Source organism: Haliotis asinina, chromosome 7 (genome assembly GCF_037392515.1).
Source record: "Haliotis asinina isolate JCU_RB_2024 chromosome 7, JCU_Hal_asi_v2, whole genome shotgun sequence".
NCBI classification, from domain to species: Eukaryota; Metazoa; Mollusca; class Gastropoda; order Lepetellida; family Haliotidae; genus Haliotis; species Haliotis asinina.
The window spans coordinates 25,205,171-25,224,594 of record NC_090286.1 but is presented as its reverse complement, the minus strand read 5'-3'; the positions used below and the strand labels follow the sequence as shown (position 1 = coordinate 25,224,594).

Sequence of the window (19,424 nt, the reverse complement as noted above, 5' to 3'; positions counted from 1 at the left end):
TTTTAAGTAATGAGTAGATTATTTACTTTTTTGTGCACACAACCAAGATTAGACTACTGCTGACGACCTCAGCTCCATGAACCTTTTCACTGTGCATGCGTTGTGAGTGCAGCATAGCTGTTGAAACCATACTTCCCACCCAGCGCTGGGGGAAAATTAGTGAATTGTTTGAACTCTGAGTTTGTGGGCTTTTTTTTATCGCGGCTTTGTTTCAACTTTATAGGTTTCATTGATACTTGTGATGATTTGTGTCAGTAAGTGCATACCTAAAGGTATCAGAATCTGCAAAGAATCTGACCTTTAATATAATACTTTTAAAAATTGTCAGCTTCAGATGCTGAGATCAAATCCAGATTATGATATTAATATACCTTGGTTGCATGAAGTCAGAGCTGTTTCTTGTCAGGCACCTATCACATCATCCCATCTTACTCTATCATTTGATACATTTTCCATCTGTTTCATATTGGAGGTTAACACACTTAAATAAACATGTCTTCAAATGTTTCAATTTCATTAATGTAACTGGCATAAAGATTTATCGGTCTGTATTGCACAGTTACAGCTGTGGTGATATTTCTAAATAACTGTGAAAAACAATATGTACAAGCATATTGAAAGGTTTGCATTTCGCCCATCAGTTCTTATTTCCATGAGCTTGTTTACAAAGACAGTCAGATCATGTGACAAAGCCTACATCCACAATGTGGATAGAAAAGCAAAATGTCCACTCGTAGAATAAGGCAGTCGGAGCTGATTGTGCTCAAAGGTCATCAGGTAGTACATTGTCCATTTAATTTCAAAAACATTTTTTCATTATCATAAACTATGCTTGCATTTGCTTCTTTCACAATGACCAACCCAAAAGTGCTGCAAACAGTACTTTCAAGCATCAAAATTAGTTTGACAATAAAAATAGTAGTCGAATAAATACTTAAAATCATGATGGATTCTAAGAAATATGACACTAATCATGGGTGAGGCATTCATTTTACACCTCCAACAGCAGAATTCCACATTGTCTTATCTTGTTTTGGCAAAAATGTATCTAATATCAACGTAGAAGAATTGTTTTTGTAGGTATATCAGAGTCTTTATGAATTTTCTTCGGGTTGGCTTCTCTGTGAGACCATTTGAATACTCTAATTCCCAAAATACATTATATGGCCTTATCGTTAATTATTAAGTGCACTCCATTAGATATTAAGAATATTGTGGAACCCCTACCCCCCCTCCAAAGTAATTAGCCTTCTGCATCAGCATCATGACTTTGTATGACTCTGTAAACAGCAAACTACAGCACAAATACAAGCAGTGAAATAATATTCCTGAACAACACTACCGTTACTAATTTAAACACAGTTAAAGACTACTAAGATCACATAAAAGCCATGACAGCTTTACATAGGGAATACTTAATTGAGATGCAGAAGGATATGTATGATTTCATATCCCAATTACTGTCAAGTTAAGCCTGTTTATTTGACCTTGGTGGTCATAATCTAGCACAATAACATGTATGATCAAAAGTAAGATATTATGCTTGATTTATTAAACTTTTAACTAACTGTTTCAAATACAAGAACAGAAAATATTTTACTGCAAGCTAGTCGATCTCTCAGAAATTGTACTCTCAAGACAACATATCTTTTAATTCTGACAATTAACATGTCAATAAATTCAATTCATTTATGACATAACGAACCTCAGTTGTGTACACAACTCATTCTTGACAAAGAAAATTAAATGGTTTAAATCTCTACCATAAGAAAAGTGGAATTGAAATGATGTTCTACTAAACTAGATTGAACTCATTCCCACATAACCCAACTAGGCTATGACTGGGCATAAAAAGAAAATCGATATGAAAGCACATGAAATACTTACAACACATCAACAGAAGGTACTGAATATGCTGCTTGGAAACTTGTTGACTTCAAATGTATTAATTAGAATGTGAAAAGTCGTCTCAGACATCGTTTAATCACAAATTTGGTGTTGGATTTTTCCATTCGAGACCTTGGCTAGAACAAAGGCCAAACGGATGAGGAAAATACCTCGACCAAGTCAAATAAACAGCCAATGGATCATAATTTGGATGGCTTCTTTGAAGAGATGAATTACTAAGGCACCGATATGCCGATACGCGAAACGCCAACGTGCACACTTACCGGTGTAATAAGTCAATAACACTGGCCTTGTGATAAAAGAAGTGTCCCAGATTGCTATTTCCGTAATCAGCTTCTCACTAGTGCGCACGGAGACTACGCATGCAAGCCCAGAACCGGTGTTGTGTCAATTTGACCCCACCGCATAAAAATTCCACAAACAACCCTCACTTTTGCTAAGTAAACTCTATTAGTGTATATTCTGAACTTCTATATTTCTATATTAGAATAGAGTTGGTACTGACTACGAATACCTATCTGTGTCGTTTGGTAAAATAAATAATTTTCAAGACACATCCTTCCATTTGAGTATCTTATTACGTGGATGTATACTTGTTAGCCCACCCACGCGTAACAAGTTTGAAGATTTCGGGAGGATATTTTCCTGATGTAGATTAAATAAATATCGCCATGAAAGTGAAGTGTATGCTATAGTATGATACTGGTAATAATATATAGATTTAGGCCATTGCACAACATGGCCATACAAGCAGGCGATGATTATGAACCCGAATAAATGTTTGCCTTCGAATAAGTGCCGCCTTCTTGTCGAAGGGAGGCAACCGCTCATGATTCTAAAACCTCAAATCAAGGATTATCTCCCTTTGAGTGAAAACCAATCACAAACATGGCGTCATTGACAGCGGGGCCTTTGACTGACTAGAGCATAAACATGGAATTCTTCTGGTAGGTTTTTGTTTTTCGGCTAGAATGTAACGAATTATATTACACATGTAATTCTTTGCCGGCCGATATTGTGAAATTTACTACGTTCATGCTTGATCAATGGGAATTCAATTCTGTATAAGCTGGTTCATGTGCCAACTTGTACTGTTTCTGAAAATATTGAAGTAGGCATGAACCGAATTTCAACGTTTCTCAGGGCAAGAGAAACAAACAAACAAAAAGGCCAAGCAAGCCAAACACGGCAAATGTTGCAATTGTCTCTTGAAATGGTAGTAACTGACAGTTCTTGTGAGCGCAATAGTTGGCAGTGTTGTTTTTGGTACAGTTACAGAACACGGGATACCTAGTCCTAGTGTCACGTTACTATACCAAACGCAAACCCCTACCCTAACCCTAACCCTAAACCTTATCTTAACCCTAACCAAATGTTAACTCGCTTGCTTTGAAAGATGCCACAAGATGTCCGGAATTCTGTAATCTAGCCATTATTTTTTGCTATGAATTAACCAATTTAATATTCCCATGCTGATCATTCAGTTTCGAATATATCATTGATTCAGTACCTTTAGAATACAGCACCACAAGTTCTTTTGAGGACATTACGATTAGGTTAACCCAACCCTAATCACCTACAATTACATAAAAGAGTATTATGAAGTGTTTGAAAAGTTTTAGTGATGTATTCTAAAGGTAGGTCCAGCTTTGCTGCAAATAATAAAGTTATTGCTATATTATATGGTCTCTGATGACAAGGCCTTAAAGGGGCACTGATGCGGAGCAATTTCCGTGGACTGGTGTAAACTTTTGTTATTGTTTTTCTCCCGTGAGTACCCGGATGATATCCCAGAATTCGTGACTGGTTTGTGACTTTTGCTGCGCAGTCCGTGAGCGCAATTGATAGTTTAATTATAGACAGATCAACTGAGGTGAAGTCATTTTTACTTCATTCCAAATGTATTATGAAAACAAATGAAACACTTTGAAGGTTAATCATCTGCCCGTGGCAGAAATGGTAAAAAACTATTAGGACGGAAAACGTCTCTATATTTTGTCTCATAACCCTAGTTAGTTTATTGTCATACTTGTATGATATTGAAAATTAATAAAAGAACACACGATCTGCTTATACTCATAGTAAATTTCTAACATAACAGCAACATTTATACATTGTATAGAATGCCAATGTGGATCCTATTTCACACACATACGCGATCTAGTGTTTTTTTTCTGTCATACAGATTCTGCTGAATGCTACAACAAATAAATTAAAACAAAATGCAAAAAAATGAATGTAAAACAGACTAATTTTATAGCAACGATGTCAGGCTACTATCTTGTTCAGGAATGTATCCATCAATATCCACGTAAAAGAAATCGTATTCCATTCATCTGCAGCTGGTAAGTAATCCTGCTCTGTGTCGCGTGTCTTACAACTGTCTCATTTGCGAAAAAGTAACACATCGTTTCACGTCTTTCGTTGGTGAAAACCAGATAAACCTCTGATTGGTCTCCCAAGATAGCACACCTGGCAACTAATTGTATGATGTCCACTATTCTAAGTAATTTAGTTAACCAATAATGAGCAATCAATCAATCAATGCAAGGGTGGTTAATTCTTTGAAGAGAGGATGTTGTTTTTGCACTTACGCTTTACGACAGGGTGCAGTCATCTACACACACTGCCTTTTGACAAATCCGCTAAAAGATAAAAGTAATTAATCAATCAGTGAGTTATCGGTTAATCCTTTGATCGATGTTTGTTTTTGTAACTTAGTTGATAAACCTTCTTGCATCACTTACATGCACGTATTACATAACATACAATACATTTGCCATTACAGACCTTAATTTATAATGTTGAGTATTTACTCCAGACAGGAGAAATGCCAAATGGGAACCTTTGTTGAGTAACCGAAGTTGTGTTACTACTAATTATACCTGTTATAAATTCATGAATTGACCATCAAGAGAATGACAAATAACACGTGTAGGTTTACACCATCAAACGTGAGTTACAGCAAGGAAGATGTAATCTCTGTGTCGCATGCAGCCTGAAAACACTATTGGGCTGAAACTGTTTTGAGGATACCAACGGAATTTCGTTACATAAGGAATACACACGGGCATTTGCTGTGTACTTGGGTAAATAGGTGAAATAAGGTTTTTTTACGCAAGAAAATTTTCAGATTTCTCTACCAAAGCAAAGTCATCGTTTTTTGTTTACGAATTCAAATAAATCAACTGTGTATTTTTATTATCATAAATAATAAACCATTGTAGCTACCATAGCTACCAAAATTTTCGTAAGATATTTGCTATCACAGCTGAACCAGCACTCAGAATTACCTAAATATAAAGCTTTGCAATCTTCCGTACTTCATGTACTGAAGCAAATGGCTACGTGCCTGTAGACATCATATTTTCATGTAACATGATTAAATATCAGGTTAAAAACACTGAAATAGGATCAAATTGGATCAGTAACTATACCATCCAAGCATCCGAAAAGAACTACACTGCTGGGATATTTGGTTACGATCAGACAAGGAATACCATGGATATTTTTAAAGAAATGGCATATGATGGGCATCCGGCCTCCCGACTGTTTAGGTGAAGAAATTCTGCTAATATGGACAGGAGCCCAGTTCCTTTGTCCGTCACGGTCGAAGGCGCGGACGCTGACCAATTTGCGGTTTGATTTCGTAATTAGACCGTTGGCGAGAAACATTATTCGCTCCGCATCAGTGCCCCTTTAACAGTTTATATAGCCCAGTATTAGTGTCACAGAAGGAACTGCCTCCAATAAAATGCTTTACAAATTTTCAAAGGTTTTTTGTCAAAAGTACCCACATGTAAAACAACATTAAAATCAAATCTTTATTTGCATAATTATCTGAGAACACCTCGATAGAAAATCATATTGAGCAACTTGATAATCCACTCTATATGAAGGCTTCAGGTTTATAAGTAAGTCTGATGTTGACCATACAGTGGAAGCTGTCTAATCCGGCACTCATTGGGACTGAGGAAATAATCAATTTTAGACAATGTGCAGGGTTGCTGAGGTAATGGTAAAAGTACAACCCACAGAAGGGACGTGGATTTTATGTCGGTGTTTACAACTAGCTTGTTCAGGAAAGAATTAATCCCTGAGAAGCCGACTAAAAGACAACAGATAAGGATTTTGTGATAGCTATGTTGATTAAGCTAATTAGGATGTTTTCATAACAATCAGCAAACTCAAAAACTGTATAAGAGAAGCTGTATCAATAACAAACTATTTCAGTCAGATAGTGTAACTCTCAGGGCCAAATTTCAGTCACTTCATCAAATGACTAGAGATTTCAGTCATTTCATGAACAGACTGACCAAAACAGTCATTTCATGAACTATTGTTTGTAGAAAGTATTTCATTGTTCACAATTCATGTTAGGCAAGCATATATTATTATATGTGACTTAAAGTGGTTGTATCAAGTGTACAAAGTTGAACATGTCATTGCCCTTTGTGTGTGTTTTCACACACAAAAAAAACCCCAAAGTGTCCAAACATAGAAACATTGTATAAACAGTTTGAAAACTTGTTTGTGAAGTATGACACAGTGTTGACAAGAATCAATCCTTTGTTTTGCCTATATATTTACCTATAGTTACATGTTATCAAGCTTGATTTTGACATGTGAATTTTTTTAGATATGCTGGTCACACCTAATCAATCAGCTAGTATGTAGATATCACTGTTTAAATTTGATTTTTGTCTAATACCATGCTTGTTAGTTACTCGTGCACTCAGCAATACTGTGGCCATGTGATGGCAGTCTGTAAATTATCAAGCCTGGACAAGACAAACCAGTGACTGACATCATGAGCATCAATATATGCAATTAGGATTTGATGGCATGCACCCCTTTTCACATCTTTCGTCAGACATCAGTTGTTGAAGATCAGATCTAGTCTCTATTCCATAGCTTCTTATTAAAGAGAAGTTGAAGAGTTTGATGATAACATGTCTGCAAGTTGTCTGTCTAACAAAATAGATTTTTAAGGTATTTGCTGTGCAAGTACATGACAGCTCCAGTCAAAACCCCACCTCATGGGGATAGCAGAGATTTATCTGGATAGTTATGACTAAGGGCCAAGGGTCCACAGTGGTTCACAGCAGTGAAGTCCTCTCAAAGGAGAATTGTGAGATTTTGAGGTGAAATGGTGACATCTGAGAGCCTTTCCAAGCCCATTATTCATCCTTAGTTGCTCCCCCAAAAAGATGAGGATGAAAATACTTGATGAAAAATAATCTTTAACTGAAATTTGTCTCTGAAGATTGACTTTCTCCGATATCAAAATTTTTGAATGCTATAGAAAAAATGAAAAGTATCCCTAACAAATCAGATTCAACTGTTCAGTGATTTAATTTGAAATCATCCATCCCTTTTCTACCCTTTCCTCCGTACAACCATCTTGAGATTCCTTGCTGCAGCTTCAAGATTTGTGTTCTGCATTTCTTTATCATTCATACATGGTATTTTGATTTGTGTTTTTCATTTAAGTATCTTTGATGATATCATCATTTTCACAATTAAGTTTCAGAGTGGATATGATACATTGTAATAATTATATTTAACAGTTGGAACACATTGAGGTCTCTGCTTGTCTGCAGTAGTGGGGCATTAATGCCTGTCATAAGCAATGGATTAATTGTCATGTTCATGATGGCATGTCCACCAAAGTGATTTGGATTTTTTCCTGACATTGTCAACCAAGGGGTTGATTAGTACTTGCAGATTACAAAGTTCATCCTTTGTAATTGTTTTAGAGAAAATGACAGAATTGAACAATCTGTGATACAGAAACTTGGTTATTTACTACTATTACTGTATCAGTAACCATATTGGTTTCAGCATTTTAATCACACTCGCTTGGTTTGACAGTAGTTGTATGCACACCTCAGTGATACGAAACTAAAAATACGAAGCTAAAAATAATCACTCTTGCTTTGTCTTTTACTTCTGGTTCATACATTTCAATAAAATGTTTATGGCAATACAGGTTCATGTAACAATACTTTGTGTTGATATGCAGCTCAAGACTATTGCTGGATGTACATGTATTGCATGTATGTTTTTTGTTTCAAATTCTATTTCAAACATTATTAAATTATCACTGTCTGTGCTTAATAACATAGGTTTTACAAACCAGAGTTGGCTTATCTTGGTGACTGAATTATCATAGAGCACCACTGTGCTGGTCGTAAGAGGTGACTAATGGGATCTGGTGGTCAGACTTCCTGATTTGGTTGACACATACCATTTGTTCCCAAATGTGGAGATTGATGCTCATGTTGTTGATCACTGGATTTTCTTGTCCAGACTCGATTATTTACAGACCGTCGCCATATAGCTGGAATATTGCTGAGTGCGGCGTAAAACTAAACTCACTCACTCACTCACCATAGAGCATTACCACCTTGCACCCAAGAGACTGTAGGCTATCTCACATACATGTTACATCTTAGACTGGTTGCGTAAGGTGTTAAACAGCAAACACTTCCTCATTTCTTGCACTTTCTTACCTTATCTTTTCTACTCATTTCAGCAGTGGTTAAGAGAGACACTGAAAATGTCATTTGTGAGGCCAGGCCACAAAAAGAAGCGAGTCCTTACTCGAAAAAAGCCAAATTGGGATGTGAGTATCAAGAACATTTTTTGCCATACCATTTAGAGAAACTGATGTCATAGTATGAAGGAATAATCGGGTAATTTTGATTTGTAGTATTCTTTGGGTGATCGTAAAATATATATTGGATTTTCATTCCGTGACAACTCAGTTTTTACCATTGCTGCTCACTTCATTTTATTGACCTTAAGTGTCTTCCGATAAAGAAAACATCTGCGTTTACTACTTTCTTCACATGGTAAACAAATATGTATAAACACACAATGCCATTAACCCCCTGGATGCCACAGGGATATATATGTCCCTCCTCTGCACCACTCACTTTGAAGTCCAATAAAATTCTAAATATACCATGCATATATAAATACTTAACAGTTTTGAATTCTGCGTGAAAATTCCGTTTCTTGATACCATCCACTATTATCTCAGACCAAGCTAAAGTGCTTAAAATAACCTTTCAAAATAGGCTTCATCGTAAATGTCGTCAACTTTCAAACTGTACAAAATCGAGATTCACAGCGTTATTTGCAGTATGTTTTGAAATGTGAAAATCAGATAATTACTGGGAGTAATGAATTTCAAAAATAGCATATTAATGATCACTGATATCAAGTTTTCATGTAACCAGTAATGATAATTCTGAAACGTCACCGATGTACCCAGAATCGGTTGGGATGTTTTCGAAAATACACTTACACGAACGCCGAAGTGTGCTTTCAGAAATTTTCCAACATCCAGACATCTAATAATTGCTTACAATGGCTCAATACGCTTAGTATATTCAGGGGAAGAGTATCGTAGCAAGAAAAATCAAATTGAAAATAGATACAATGAAAGCATTTGGTAATTCATAAGAAACTGTCAAACGTTTAGTGCTGCGTGACGCCATGAGTGACGCAAAATCACGCAGAATGACAATGGTACTTATCAGCATTTCTGGATTCTTCCGCCATTTACGATGTAAACGATAAGAACATATAACAATAAACAGATAGTCAGAATAATTCTGATTACTTACATGTCACATTTATGTACAAAAGATCCCTGAATCAAGCAAAAAGTCCTCACAAAATCCTGTGTACGCTTCTCAGCGAAGTCGCCATTTTGAAAGAAATCAGTCATCGGTTGTGATGTCACATGTCAACATTGTTGCACATATTAGGCAATATCTTTGAGTTGAAGGTCGGTTGAACAAGAGTAAACACAATGCCCATACGATTCCGATTGCACTTTTAGCATTGTGGTGTATATTTTGCGCATCGTTCAGATATTTTTTCATGAAATTGATTTCAGTATCTACATATATCCAATTTTCAACACCATATCGTGTGTGGATATAAGGTATGCGTTTTCATTCTTTGAAAGCTTTTGATTGTTTGAGTAGTGTTTACATGGGAAATTGACTCAGTAAGTGTACTATACCACATTTTAAGCCTCTACACAAGTGTTGGAAGATCACACGTAGCCATTACTGCAACATGTGCTTTAGTTCCCGTGATGTGCAATATTCAATACGTTGGGACAAATATTGCAGTTTCATATGAACAGGTTAATAAACAGTGACTTAATTCCAACTTATAAGTAAAACGGATAATATTAATGAAAATGATTTGTACATTTTATGAAATGTAGGGGCACACATACTACTGTTTAAAGGAATTGTCTTGCTCATTGTATTGGTTTGAGTCGTTTTTATATACAAAACAATTTTGAATATTAATTGACCAGGTGCGAGTTTGGCAAAAACGTTTCATGATTCATTGTCATTTTTTTTCGATAATAAAGTCAATTCAAATTCGATTAAAATATGTCTGATGGCAGAATATCTAACTCAACCAATATTTATACGAAAATTGTTAAAAATATATAAACCAAGTCATGTCTTAATTTGGACAAGCCTTATGTCCATATTCTAATACTTCTGTACTGGAAAAGCGATCTCATTGTACCTTTCATTGCATACTTATGAAGGGAATTGATTTAATAATCATAAGAAGAAAAGTCTATTTCCTAAATGAATACTCAATGAATATTCAGGTGTTGTGAAATTTTCATTTACGCTGAATGGATGCCAGACAGGTGTGCATGTTGCTCACAATAAGATATGTAGTAAAACCGTGTAATTGTTGATATATTCAGGACTCTATTTGAGTGGTAAAACCATTCATTTTATATTTTGGCTAAAAAGTGTTGAATTCTGACACAGAAGCCGAGATCTTTTACACATTGAGTGGAAATTAGGTTAGATACATACTAATAAGCAAACCAGAGTCGTCTTTTTCCGACATCACAAAATGGGCAAAACATGCCATGACGTCAACTAAAATATCGCATTATTTTCATTTATTTCATTACATTTGAAAATGTGGCTGTTACTCCGTTAATAATGATGGAAAATTATTAAAAAGGCATCTACACAAACAGGAGAATATGGGAATCTAAGAACTACAATATGTATCAGATAGGGACATCGAAATCGTTGTTACCTGCTTTTTGATGTAGTACACTGGCATCTTTTCTTACAAATTGTGAAACTACCAAAAGGTATTCTTTCACATTGGGGAAATTTGTATTGGAATAGTTTGGTTCAATGCGAACAAAACATAACGAAAATATACTGTCGGTATACACAGCAAATTCTCTCCATGTGATCGGAGTTGCATTGACCTAATGTAAACCATAGCTGAGTTATGCCCCCTTATCTTTATACGTGCATGACCTCTCTGTCGACGTTAGACGTCATAGAAGAAAATCAATTTTTGACATTTATTGCAGGTCATTTTTGATTTTGTGAGTATGACGTTATGCATTAGCACATACATCCATTTCATATACACTTCAGATATCAAGCTGTATTTTCTTCGCTCACACTTTCCGTAAAGATGCCAAATTAAAAAAATCGTAGCAGAGTGCTTTTATTGATGCACAATAAAAAAAGGAGAAATTTACTGTTTTTCAACACACACAAAAGTTTTGGGCAACTTTTAGTAGTGTCTATTTCTCAAACCCCTGAGGTAGCCGCAGTTATATTCATACCAACGGATAGGAAATTAAATATTCTGCATTTCTGTGCAATTTTATAGCCTTACACAGATCCAGTACAAATCTCGCACAACGTTCACTTTTCAAACCTTATGAAAATGTGCGCCTGAAAAAATACTCGGCATCCAGGGGGTTAAGAGTGTATTGTAGTAATATGTGTTTGAGATTTACAGATTCAAGTATTTTTTTTTTATCCCTGTGTGTTTTTTCAAATCCTAGATTGGACTCAACACAATAGACTTTTGGCGTATGTACATAACTGAGACTATTGTTGTATTTCGTGTCATGTGAGCACTTTGTTGTATGGATGTTTTATTTTGTAGGATTCACTCAATGATCTATCGGTATACAAGCCATCAGCGCAAGAGCTGGTAAGTTTTTCCCATAACATACTAATTGTATTAAAGAAAAAGTTCTGTCTTGACACTGAATGACAGTTTTGACTTATTTTGGTGGTCAGTGTTGTGGTCGTCATTGTCGTTTTCATCATCATCATCATCATCATCATCATCATCATCAGACCTATAAAGATCCAGATGACAACTGATCTTCAGTAACCTATTCTTGTTGTAAGTGGTGACTAACAAAACTGAGTGGTCAAGCTCGCTCACTTGGTTCACAAGTCCCACCTGCACAAGTTCACATATCCCAGTTGCTAAGATCACTACTCTTGCTGTTGATCACTGGATTGTGTGGTCCAGATTTGATTATTTACTGACCGCTGCTAGGGGTGGTGGGGTAGCCGAGTGGTTAAAACATTTGCTCATCATGCTGAAGACCTGGTTTCAATTCCCCTCATGGGTAGAATGTGTGAAGCCCACTTTTTGAGTCCTGTAATATTGCTAACAGTGGTGTAAAGCTCGCCTCGACTCACTCACTCACTCTCTGTCACCCACCGTCTCTTCCACCCACCTTCTCTGCTACTCATCTACCCACTCACCCGTTCACCCACCAACTCTCTCTGCCACCCACCTGCCTATTCTTCCACCCACCCACCTACTCTGCAACCCACCCACCTACTCTTCCACCCACTTGCCTACTCTGCCACCCACCCACTTGCCTACTCTGCAACCCACCCACCTACTCTGCAGGTTCTTACCAGAGGGTTCAGTGTAAGTTTTTAACCCTGGTTTTATGGTCAGTTTGTACATATTTTCATATGCCTCTGACAACATTGAAGAAGACTGGTACATGGTGCAAATATTGGAATACTATCAATCAAGTCCAACTGCAGCTATAGTCGCCACTGTATTTTCTATTTCTAGATAGACCGACATGTCGCCCATAAGTCAAAGAATCACATGACTGTCAAATTAGAGAAAATGAGGAAAGGTGAGTGTTTTTCTCTAAACCATATAGGAATATAATTAGTATGTCCTAGATTCTTTTGATGATGATGTTTAAGTTTGTAGTAACACCAACCATAAATAAAACTGTCTGTCTGTCCTTTTGTTATGTATCAAACAGAACCTAAAGTGGTGCCTTTTGCTAGTCGCAGATTTAAGCAGTTTTGTTTTTCTGGTTTTCTATGGAAACAATTTTGACTGTAAGTAACTGTCAGATGATTTGGTCTTTCAAGTTTGTGAAGGCTGTGGGGACTTTTGTCATCTCCTGATGACTCTTGTTTGACAACAGCTTTCTTGACATACAGGATTACAGATTATCTCTACCTTGTAAGTATTAAAGGTGTATCATGAAATTTTTTTATGAATCATCAAACTTTTCTTTCTTTATTTCATCAATTCACTGTTCCTGTTTCATTTAAGCCAAACAGAAGAACACAAGCTTGTCTCAGGCAGAGGCTCGTCAGGTGGCTATTATGAAGGAGGTTCTGTATGACCAGCAGCAGGTGTGTTGATCACAGCTAGTCTGTTGTACACCCAGAAGGATTGATGTTCTTGTAACCATTGTCTGTGATCAAATACTTGGATTGCTGAAATATTCAAGGCTGTGGTTGAAAACAGCATTCAATCACAACTATTCAGAACATGTGTAAATCATTCTTATACTGAGATATGCTGAACCAGTTTGTCTTCATGTCATATCATTTCATTTCATCTGTGGTATCATTTCAGCTCCATGACACTCTATCCAAATCTGACAAGATGATGGCAGTTGTGAAAGACCTGTTTGGAGATGACCCTCGGGTATGCTATCAAGGATGGATAAGTTAATAATAATAAGTATATTTGTGTAGCGCTGTATTCCATGCATCAGCATGCTCTGGAATGAAAGTAAATACAAAGTCTGGATGTCACATAGTTCAGAGTTCATGCACAGAAGGCTTGTTGGAACAGAAAGGTTTTAAGCGTTTTACAGAATGACTGAAGTACTGGGAGGTGGTTCAACTCTACAGCTGCAATGTAGGAAAAGCTTCTCTATCCATAGCGAGCCATGAAACTGTAAGGAGGTTTAGGTTTGAGTATCTGAGTGTCCAGGAGGGATGGTAAACATCAATCATGTCACGTACCCTGGGGCTGTGCCAGAGATGCATTGATAAGTCAGACAGAGGACTTTGAACTCTAGTGTGCATTCCAGTGGTAACCGATGTAGGTTCTTCAGAACGGGCCTTATGTGATTGTATCTGCATGTGAATGAGTACAATTCAAGCTATTGTGTTTTGGGTTCCCTGAAGTTTAGAAGTGACAGTTTTGAGTGCTCTGGCAATCATTGTGTTGAGTGATCACCAATCTTCAGTTATGCGATTTTAACCACTACTGTGGAAACCTAAAGTTGCAGGTTTTAACGTGGATAATGAATTCACACACTTGAAGTTTACATGGTTCCAGTGGAGCGACCCATGACTGGATGCCTGAGAGTGAGTGACATGTGTTTCCAGCAGATGTATCTACTGTCGAATGAAGGCACATTGCATGCAAAGATATATATTGTATTGGCGAACTGAATAAAACCTATTAACAGCAGGTGTTCATGGTGTGATGATTGTGTATGTTGTGTGTTCCAGAGATTCCTGGGTATCCCCAATGTGACCTCTGTGCCAGGTGGAGACGGTGGACACGCAAGGTGAGGAGATGGTGCACACTGGAAGTAGAATTGCATAGAATTTAAGTGTACACTGGTCGGTTGGCTGCATGGATGGCTGAGTTAGAATGCACAGCATTTCATTGTGCATGGTTGCATCCCTTGACCGGGACAGGATTCACTGTCTGTGATAGTCTTAAGCATACATTTGACAGGACCAATTGTTCTTTTGGACTGTGATTTACTCCCCACAACTGTGCCAGGATCTACAATTTGTGATTGTTGCAGGGTTTTAATGAAGTGCAGAAATTTGTGTTGAGTACTCAAAAGTGTGTAGAATGAATGCAGAAAAATATATGCATGTACAGCTGGATGCACAGTTATGTTGCTTCAAAAGTATCTTACAGTAGTGTACACAAAAATACTTCTTATATTTTACAGGACATTCATATTTCCAGTAAGAAGGCTTGAAATGAGATTATGCCTGTTGTACACAAACCACATGCTCTTCTTCCAATTCCAGGGCTAAGCATATTGTAGCGCCAGTGAAGGACATCCGAACCAAGTCTGAAACTATGAGTGAGTCAGTGATGGATCAAGCAGCTCTCAATGACTTTACAGACTCAGAATCAGGTAATTATTATTATTATTATTAATATTATAGCATACATTTGTATAGCACTGATATCCAGTTCGAAAAGTTCAACTGCTCGAGGGCTCCTCATTTTTCCCCGAATCATTGAATGTCTATCACAATGGCACATCATATTTTCAATCTCATTTCCCTGGGGATCATTCAACTCTTGCAGCCAACTAGGCACACTGAGTTAGTGTGTCTTGCCCATCCTTATTAGGTACCCATTCACAGCTGGGTGGATTGGGACACATAGTCACAGTACTTTGTCCATGTTTACTGCATGTTGCTGTACCTGCAACTAGGTGTTAGCACGTATTTATGTGTCCACCATCTGGTCATCTACCAATGGATTTGTGGGTTCTTTTAAGTGCACAGTCTTGTGTACTGCAAACTCGGGGTTGTAACAACACTGAAAGAGTCTGCACACAAAGTTGTCTCCAAGGTTTCTTACACCCGGTCACACATGGGCTCGATCCCAGCATCTCAAAGCTCACTGGAATACTAGCCTGGCGCCTTAGACAGCTCATCCACCAGATTAGCTTGATTGTCAATATATGTTAGAAAGTCTCAACGTAAAGTGTCACATATATTTTGTTTTCACAAACTGGATCTGACAATCCTGTGATCAATAGCATCATTATTGATCCATGCAAATATGATACGCTGACATGTTTCAACCAAGTCAGCGAGCCTGACCACCAACAAGCATGCATTGCTTCAGACCAATTTTAACCTGTGTACCTTATGTTTGTATTCCAGGTAAGTAATTTTAGCTAGCTATAGTAATAGGACCAAGTTACATACAGAAACAATGTTCTCTTGTAAGAGAATAGATATATCCTGGCGTAATGGGTTTTCAATCGGATACCGATAAAATATTTCGTGAACGAAAAACAGATACAATCTCTTAATGTCGTTCAGCCTACCTTCAGACAAGACACAGTTTTTTCATAAACTGTTATATTCCCATGCATATCATGCATTTTCTATCATTAATCTGCCACTGATGTCAAAAGCAATCTCAAAGTTTCGCCGGACGTGACGTGATAATGTTTTCGATTCTTTCATTACCTGAATATTTTTAGCAATATTGTGATAGTACATCATGCCCATTGTATCAATAACGCGTACTATACAGTCAAAGCTTTCAAATTGCAGAGTTAATGAAGAATTTCCCTTTCTATGTTGCTCTAAAACAGTTTTAACTGTAGCCGGGAACTGTAGATTTCCCATGTCATTTATTGTGGTGAGTTACCCTATGAGATGGAAAGTCTAGCATTCCTGTCCAACTGCAACCTTAGCATCATTATCTGCAGCCTCATAATTACACTCTCGGTTACTAGCATTTTTAGTGTTGATTGCCTTCTATAGACAAAATAATTTAAACAATACAAGTGCCGTTTTGGAAATGAATTTTGCAATTCATTGCCGATTTTACACAATCAATTTTAAGATTTTTGACATGCTATAAAAGTAAATTTGTCAGCGTGGTCACACGAGTAGTAACGTGATCTTGTAAGGTAGTATGTAAATTAAGCAGGCGAAAGATTAATGGCGTTTTTGGTGTAAAGATTTAGGATTTTTAGGCAATTGATTATAAAGTAGATATTGCATTAATGATTTCAGAGTTAAAATTAATCTTTCGTTGATTTTTTTACTGTTGTTGATGCATGAAACTTTGATTCATAGTATATTTATGTCCCACCAAAAGCTGAGATTGTGTTGTTGACATGCAGGTTGCTTCTCATGGATTTTCCCGCATTATCACGCTATAAATGGGAATCGTAATGGCCGACTGAAAACATATGATGATCAAAAACATATGATGTCACGATAATGGAGCACCATTGTCTCAGTATTCATGGGATCAAGAAGTTATCTGAACTTAAAGACATCTGACTTGGGCTTATCATCACATATCACTGTAAAACAAATCAAACAATAGATTTCATATATATTTATTTGTATATACATTTTTACTCACTGGGATCACAATCACACATGATACAGCTAATGTTACAGAGTACATCTTGAATGATATAAAAGGATATTCCAGACAGTGGCTGAAGACAACATTCAATCACAACTATTCAGAACATATGTGTAAATCATTCTTATACTGAGATATGCTTTCTTCTACTGTTTTCATCTCATCTCATATCATTTCATTTCATATGTGGTATCATTTCAGATCCATGACATTTTGTACAAATCACTCAACAATCTCCTATTCGTCACATGATTACAAAAACCCTCATTGTATTCTCAGTATGTATTGGTACGAAACTATAATCCGGCATCATTAGTGTTTAGTAGTAACAGTAAGTACTTCCTAGATAATTAGCACTGATTAGTATACGCCACAGCATCCCTATGATTCGTGCCATACTCTTGTGTAAACATGTTGGAACAACCCAGTCTAAGTAAATTTAGTCTCAGAGTATTTCGTTACACTACACCACTGAGTCTAACAAAACCTAGTAGAAGGTCGCGTCAGGTAACCTTTGAGCGACCAGTGACCATCCAATCAAACGCGAGATGGTTAAATAGATTTAACCAATCAGACAAAGGCTACTATTTAGGGATCGGAAGGACTTTCAAAATATTTAGGTCACTGACACAGATCTCTCCACAAACAAAAATCCGCATATAACACAGTTATTTAACCCGCAGTATATGCGCTTTGGGGTTTCTGTTGACATGGTTACCAATAGCTAATATTTCCGCAAGATAACATCCTTGAATATTGCCGAAAACACTATTTTCAGCCACTGTTTACTCACCGTTGTCATTGCTGTATGCCATGTGCATCACCCGGAAGCATTCGGAATCGTTCGGGTACTAACCTTTTAGAGATAAAAAGTTCAAAAGGTATGTGCAAATATGCACTTTTGCGATTTGGTAAGCTGTGTTCTGATTGGTGAGTCTCAAAGGTTACCTGACGCGACCTCCCATAAGGTTTTGTTAGACTCAGTAGTGTAGTGTAACGAAAAGTACTGAGGGTAAGTTTACTTAAACTGGGGAGCAACCTCAGTTCAGAGGGATACTTGCCCATGAAAAGTATGTGAATATCAAATTTCTTTGTAAATATCGAGTTAAAAGGGTAATTTTGCTTGTTGGCACAACAAAATTATATCAAGATATCTGATATATCAGGACATCTGTTACAAGCTTGAATAATGATAAATTATGAAGGAGAACTGAGATGCAATGTCAAGACAACCAAGTTACCAGAGTTTGGAACAACAATGCTCAACTGTAGTTGCTCATGCAGTTGACCATTTGTTTTTCTGGTCCAGGCTGCAGTGATTTGGTTGGAATATTGCGTCGAAGGATGATTTCTTATATGACAGATGATATCACTGGATATTTAACTTTGGAGGATGGGTTTATTTTGAAAAGAATAATTTGTATTGAGGCACTATTTCCAAAGATACATGGTTAGCATTGAATACAGGATGTCATGAACAATGACATGCTGTTAACAAGTAAATATCTCCAAGGAATATACAAATTATATCATGTATTACATGGTCTTCTCATTTTGAACTTGTGGTTCCATGCAGGATATGACTTTCTTCTGGAAGCAAGAGGCAAGTTGTGAATTACACCAGCTTTAATTGTATATGTAGTCAGGCTGATATAGTCACTAATGACAGCACCAAGCTATTTCTAACATAGATGCATTTAACTGGAACATTTCCTTGGGAAGTATAACCAGATGCTATTGAATGGAAATTCTAGGGTGTGATGTTAAAATGAGTTACACCATTTGTGATTTTTAACCATTCAACAAGTTCCAGGGCTACTTTCATTAATTTGTATGTTTGTGTCAAGATAATTTTATAGCAAGTATACTGAGTTAAAGTCACCAAATGGTTAAAGAACTTAGGTTTCTCAGTCTGAGACTGCAGCCATAAATTACTGTGGAGCAAATGTCATTCTGTCATCTCAGTTTAGCTTAACCCTTTTACTAACATTAGGAGCTATTAAAGATCACATATACTCAAGGGGTATAAATGCATAAATCATTTACTGGCATCACTATAAAGGAAACCCTGTCATTAATCCTACTCATTTTGACATTTCATTACCTTAAAATCTACCTTTTTGACAATTGCAGTGGACAATTCTGTGCTGTGAACAAAATTTCAACCAATCAGTGCCTCCTTGATGTAATGCCTATGTTGGGGAGTGTAGAATACACATTCAGTTACCTTGTTTACAGGCTTGTGT

At 36.8% G+C, this 19,424-nt stretch overlaps 2 protein-coding genes across 7 annotated transcripts in view; one reads left to right on the top strand and one right to left on the bottom strand.

Annotated features, from left to right (window-relative positions):
- Positions 1 to 2,278, bottom strand: part of LOC137291761 (probable global transcription activator SNF2L2) — a 28,128-nt gene extending 25,850 nt beyond the window's left edge. For 2 of the 6 annotated variants that reach the window (XM_067823272.1, XM_067823275.1), the window contains exon 1: positions 2,172 to 2,278. The gene's annotated coding sequence lies outside the window, so the exon portion shown is untranslated. The remainder of the gene's footprint in view (positions 1 to 2,171) is intronic. The other 4 variants (XM_067823276.1, XM_067823278.1, XM_067823274.1 and 1 more) reach the window with 2 other exon arrangements.
- A 522-nt stretch (positions 2,279 to 2,800) lies between these two features.
- LOC137290706 (spindle and centriole-associated protein 1-like) overlaps positions 2,801 to 19,424 on the top strand; it is a 30,573-nt gene continuing 13,949 nt past the window's right edge. Inside the window, exons 1-8 of the mRNA XM_067821791.1 lie at positions 2,801 to 2,855; positions 8,447 to 8,536; positions 11,893 to 11,940; positions 12,835 to 12,901; positions 13,336 to 13,418; positions 13,645 to 13,716; positions 14,535 to 14,593; positions 15,075 to 15,184. Of these exons, the coding sequence (XP_067677892.1) occupies positions 8,471 to 8,536; positions 11,893 to 11,940; positions 12,835 to 12,901; positions 13,336 to 13,418; positions 13,645 to 13,716; positions 14,535 to 14,593; positions 15,075 to 15,184 (505 nt within the window). The 5' untranslated portion in view covers positions 2,801 to 2,855; positions 8,447 to 8,470. The remainder of the gene's footprint in view (positions 2,856 to 8,446; positions 8,537 to 11,892; positions 11,941 to 12,834; positions 12,902 to 13,335; positions 13,419 to 13,644; positions 13,717 to 14,534; positions 14,594 to 15,074; positions 15,185 to 19,424) is intronic.